At 39.0% G+C, this 6000-nt stretch overlaps 1 protein-coding gene across 3 annotated transcripts in view; it reads left to right on the top strand.

The window, feature by feature from the left end:
* Positions 1 to 3043, top strand: part of TBK1 (TANK binding kinase 1) — a 41649-nt gene extending 38606 nt beyond the window's left edge. For 2 of the 3 annotated variants that reach the window (XM_038549911.1, XM_038549912.1), the window contains 2 exons: positions 15 to 86; positions 2249 to 2319. In XM_038549911.1, the coding sequence (XP_038405839.1) occupies positions 15 to 86; positions 2249 to 2300 (124 nt within the window). In that variant the 3' untranslated portion in view covers positions 2301 to 2319. Of the gene's footprint in view, positions 1 to 14; positions 87 to 2248 lie in introns of all 3 variants that reach the window. The other variant, XM_038549910.1, reaches the window with a different exon arrangement.
* The last annotated feature ends 2957 nt before the right edge of the window (positions 3044 to 6000 follow it).

The raw sequence follows: 6000 nt of genomic DNA on the forward strand, positions 1-6000 counted from the left end.
TTTTGTTTACATAGTATGAAGAAATTAAAGGAAGAAATGGAAGGGGTGGTTAAAGAACTTGCTGAAAATAATCATATTTTAGAAAGGTAAGTAATGTAAATATCCTGCCCTGTGATTTTTTTTTTTATTTTTTTTAATTTTTTTTTAAGATTTTATTTATTCATGAGAGACACAGAGAGAGAGAGGCAGAGATATAGGCAGAGAGAGAGGCGCAGGCCCCATGCAGGCAACCTGATGCGGAACTCAATCCTGGGTCTCCAGGATCACGCCCTGGGCCAAAGGCAGGCGCCAAACCGCTGAGCCACCCAGGTGTCCCCTGCCCTGTGATTTTATATGCAGCAGAGTACATACAGATCTGTGCTTGTACCTGTCTTCCTGTATCCAGTAGGTTAAGTAGTGGGAAAAGGACATAAAGTCCATAAAAAAACCCTGTTGTTTTGTGATTTCCAAGATACCTTTTAGTGTGTTTGGGGTTGCTTGGATAAGGACAAGTCAACTGTGATTGATTCCATTTTATAGTAGCACTGGTTAATAGAATTATTTGCTTTTTTAAATCACTTTGTGAAAATGAAAATGTTTTGCACATTATTTTTCATACATCTCATTAGAATTATAATTTATTGGAGTGCCTGGGTGGATCAGTCAAAGGTCCAAATGGATTTCAGCTCAAGTCATGATCTCAGGTTCACTGGATGGAGCCCAGCCTCAGGCTCCATGCTCAGTGGGGAATCTGCTTAAGGATTTCTCTCCCTCTGCCTCTCCCCACCCTCATTCACTATCTCTAAATAAATATATCTAGAATTGTTATTTTATTTTTTAAATATTTATTTGAGGGACGCCTGGGTGGCTCAGCGGTTGAGCATCTGCCTTCGGCTCAGGGCATGATCCCAAGGTCCTGGGATCCTTCTTCTCCCTCTGCCTATGTCTCTGCCTCTGTATCTGTGTCTCTCATGAATAAATAAATAAAATCTTTTAAAAAATAAAAAATCAATTCACACTTGAGTTTAAAGAACAAAATACTCTGGCCCAGCCTTTTCACTCAACTTTACTTCCCACTAGTTCCCAAAATCACATTCTGTTCCAGCAAGATTGCATTCCTAATTGTCCATTAAATATGTCATACTTAATCCCAACTCCTTATCTTTGCTTTTCTAAATCCCACCCCACCAAAAAGAAGTTACCCAATTCTTCGTAATACTTTCTAGATCACATCCTTCATGCTTTTCTCTTAAGAAGTCCTCCCGGGCAGCCCCGGTGGCACAGCGGTTTAGCGCTGCCTGCAGCCCGGGGTGTGATCCTGGAGACCCGGGATCGAGTCCCACATCGGGCTCCCTGCATGGAGCCTGCTTCTCTCTCTGCCTGTGTCTCTGCCTCTCTTTCGCTCTCTCTGAATAAATAAATAAATAAATCTTTAAAAAAAAAATATTAAAAAAAAAAGAAGTCCTCCCAAGCCACTGATTGATATTTTTTCACTTATTTATAATAATACGGGATCCCTGGGTGGCGCAGCGGTTTGGCGCCTGCCTTTGGCCCAGGGCGCGATCCTGGAGACCCGGGATCGAATCCCACGTCAGGCTCCCGGTGCATGGAGCCTGCTTCTCCCTCTGCCTATGTCTCTGCCTCTCTCTCTCTGTCTCTTTGTGACTATCATAAATAAACAAAAATTAAAAAAAAAAAAAAAATTTATAATAATACCACTGTGTTTCGGTAAGAAATAGAACAAATCATAGTTGCTTAAGCTCTTTAAAAATAACAGCTTAGGGATCCCTGGGTGGCGCAGTGGTTTAGCGCCTGCCTTTGGCCCAGGGCGCGATCCTGGAGACCCGGGATCGAATCCCACGTCGGGCTCCTGGTGCATGGAGCCTGCTTCTCCCTCTGCCTATGTCTCTGCCTCTCTCTCTCTCTCTCTCTCTCTCTCTGTGACTATCATAAATAAATAAAAATTTTAAAAAAATAATAACAGTTTATTCATCTGAAAAATATCCTATATTCTTCTTTAAAATGTCAGGGGCTGGGACACCTGAGTGGCTCAGTGGTTGAACATCCGCCTTTGGCTCAGGGCATGATCCCGGGGTCCCTGCATGGAGCCTATGTCTCTGCGCGCCTCCCTCCCAATCTCTCTCTCTCTCTCTCTCTCTCTCTCTCTCTGTCTCTCTCGGTGTCTCATAAATAAAATCTTTTTTTAAAAAAATGTCAGCGGCCAAACAAATGAATCATCTGAGATTTCCTGTTTTCTTTTGTGTTTTAGGTTTGGCTCTTTAACCATGGATGGCGGCCTTCGCAATGTTGACTGTCTTTAGCTTTCCGGGAGTTTAAGAACAGTTTTAGTTTGCACAAGAAAAAATGCTGAGGCATTAAATGAATGCCTGTATAAGTGGTCTCTTATTTCTACAATTCAGTATTTGATGTGGTCATGTAAATATGTACAGTATTGTAAATACATAAAAAATATATAAATTTTTGGCTGCTGTTAAGATGTACTTTTACCTTTTAACATTTATAATTAAATGAGGACATTTGACCTCAGTGAGCACTAGAAGAAAGCCATGACTGATATGTTGAAATACTGATCCTCTACTCTTCTGAGTAAGGCTGAGTTCTACATCTCTGACTGCCTATTGGAAACATTTTTTAAATGGAACCAAAATTGTCATCCTTACAAATAGAAAAGACTGATAGTTGACACGTTTATAAGTGATAAAATGGAGAAGTGGCTTCTTTGGGTGAGGAGCCAAACCGAACCACTATTTTATTAGGATCACAATTTTGGGGGAAGGATAAAGTGACATCATTTCATTTTACAAGGTGCCAAGATCCCAGTTATCGTCATTTTCTGTTTAATTTCAGATAAAGTATTGAGCAAAATTTTTAAAGTGATTTAATTATTAAAAACTATTGATTTTATTTTGGCCATAAGTGTATAACTCATAAAAATTTTAGAATTATTTCCACTGTGTTTCAAGCTGTATGTTTCTTGTTTAATTTAATTCTGCTTACTCCATCATGAAAAAATATCAATAAATTTCTCAATTTTAATGTAAAACTTTGTATCTTTCTGTGTACAATAGTTTGACAATTTGTCTTTTGAAAAATAATATCTGTAGTGATGGTAAATCATTCTCAGACTATTGAATATAGGGACAGTCTTGTTTCTCTTCTAAATCTGATTCTAGGGGATCCCTGGGTGGCGCAGTGGTTTGGCGCCTGCCTTTGGCCCAGGGCGCGATCCTGGAGACCCGGGATCGAATCCCACGTCGGGCTCCCTGCATGGAGCCTGCTTCTCCCTCTGCCTGTGTCTCTGCCTCTCTCTCTCTCTCTGTGACTATCGTGAATAAATAAATAAAATCTTAAAAAAAAAAAAAAAAATAAATAAATAAATAAATCTGATTCTAAGTTTAGTATAAATTTCTCCCATAAATATATGCTATCCAAACCCAAAGAGAACATTCTCTTTGAAACATCTACCCAGAGTCCTATGCTAAAGGATATACTCAACAAGAAATTATTCCATCCAGCAAGTATGTGGTTTTGATTTTGGTTTTGGTTTCTGACTTACCAGATTATTGAAGTGTGAGTGTGCACAACCTGCATATCATGAAGATACCAAGTCCCAAAGAGTAAATAAATTTAACTACCATGAACATTGGAAAACTGAAAATGGATTAGGTTTTAATTTGAAATCTCAAATCAATGCATTATTGTAGTAGAAAATTTTAAGTTTCACCTGTACACATTATAGAAAAAAATGCATGGGTGAATGGTCCCTGTCAAATACCTGTTTAGTCTGAGAGTTTGTCGGGTGAAGGGGTGTTTAATCCCTCTTGATTTCAATTTTCCTTTGATTATCTAACATGTATGTAGTTATACAGTTTAAATGTTTGTCACTGAACATTAGGTAAAATTTTACTTAAATTTATGTGATGAGTTTATATATTTGCAGATTCAGTTTTCAGCACCTCTAGAAAAGATTACCAATAGACAAACCCATGCTGCAGGAACTGAATTTTTATGAGTTGTATGGATAAGAACAAATCCATTCCACATTAATATTGGTTAAGATTTACTGTTTTATTCCCCATTACAGCAACATGGAAACCAAGCATTCTTGCTTTTAATATTTTATCTTCAAAAATACAATCCTGAGATGCCTGGGTGGGTCAGCAGTTGAGCGTCTCCCTTAGCTCAGGTCATGATCCCACTGTCCTGGGATCAAGTCCTACATTGGGCTCCCTGCACAGAGCCTGCTTCTCTCTCTGCCTGTGTCTCTACCTCTCTCTTGGTGTCTCTCATGAATAGATGAATAAAAAATAAAATCTTAAAAAAAAAATACAATCCTCTTTCAGAACATTTTAAGTTAATGAATATCTGGTAATACTAGTCTGCTAACCTAATAATAACCTAGTAAGTTACATCTTCAGTTTAGTAGCCTTTTTTTCAATATTGGAATATATTTTCAAAAGGTAAGAGATTAATGATATAAAAATAATACGTAGTTCATGGATTTAACTATTTACATAAGCTATATAGTTCTAGCAGCAGAAGAAATAAAATAAGTGAACATAATAAAGTATGTGGGTAAAAAGGGCTGTTTCTGAGTGAATAAAAAAGGATGTAGAGGTTAGGGAAAAAATACGAAAGATAATCCCATAACATCTTCTGAAGTTCCAGGTTCTATGATTTTGGAAATTACCAAACACTGTATAATTGGCTTATAGACCTATGACACTATGTCAAGCAGGGTACCTCTTCTTAAATATCAAAGATCTCATAATATTTATTTCAAAATATATTTATCAATAAGTCCTCCAGAAAAGAGCTATAATAATGCTGGGTTTATACTGCTATCCTGTTATTTTTTTTTTTTTTTTTTTTTTTTATGATAGTCACGAGAGAGAGAGAGAGAGAGAGAGAGGCAGAGACAGAGGCAGAGGGAGAAGCAGGCTCCACGCACCGGAAGCCCAACGTGGGATTCGATCCCGGGTCTCCAGGATCACGCCCTGGGCCAAAGGCAGGTGCCAAACCGCAGTGCCACCCAGGGATCCCGCTATCCTGTTATTTTTTTAAGCAATGGTTTCGCTTTTCTGGTGTTCTGTGCTAAAAATAAGAGGTACATTGTTTGGAATTAAGAAAAAGGTGCTGTCAGTAGGAATGAGCAATCTCAACTGATCTATCAGAAACTTGGGATCCCTGGGTGGCGCAGCGGTTTGGTGCCTGCCTTTGACCCAGGGCGCGATCCTGGAGACCCGGGATCGAATCCCACGTCGGGCTCCTGGTGCGTGGAGCCTGCTTCTCCCTCTGCCTATGTCTCTGCCTCTCTCTCTCTCTCTCTCTCTCTCTCTGTGTGTGTGTGTGTGTGTGACTATCATAAATTAAAAAAAAAAAAAGCAACTGAGGAGTGCTGAAAATCTAAAGTGTTGAAAATATAAAGGAGTTGTAGCACTATTGTTTTAGCTGGATCCACCACCCACATCCCGCTTTTAAGAAGGCTAAAGTTGGGATGCCCGGCTGGCTCAGCGAGACCATGCAAATCTTGATCTCCGGGTTGTGAGTTCAAGCCCTACATTGGGGGTAGAGATTACTAAAAAAAAAAAATTAGACCAAAGTATCTTCCAAAGGCTTACACTGCTGTTTTATTTGGACTTCCTCCCCAAGTGTCACTTCCAGGAAGACTCATAGTCCAAATTCCTAAGGAATACCGAAAAGGGAATAGGAAACAAAGACACCAACGTGGAAATAAAAACTGGTAAAATCGTTTATGTTTTTTAGTATATAAACCAGTAGCAAAGGTTTAGTGTGGTGTATAAAAGCACAACTCAAATATTACATCAGCATGTTTAGGGACTAAGCAAGCCATCATAAGTTTCTTTTGACATTAAGAGAATAATGATTAGACATAGCTTCAGGTGGGATGACCAGAATGTCAGTCCCAGTTGCTTAGTAGGCAGCTAGACGTTGGTGTCTGCTGAGATAATATACAATAATGTTAAAGGTCTAGAAAAA

This window comes from Canis lupus, chromosome 10 (genome assembly GCF_011100685.1).
Source record: "Canis lupus familiaris isolate Mischka breed German Shepherd chromosome 10, alternate assembly UU_Cfam_GSD_1.0, whole genome shotgun sequence".
In the NCBI taxonomy this organism is placed as follows: Eukaryota; Metazoa; Chordata; class Mammalia; order Carnivora; family Canidae; genus Canis; species Canis lupus.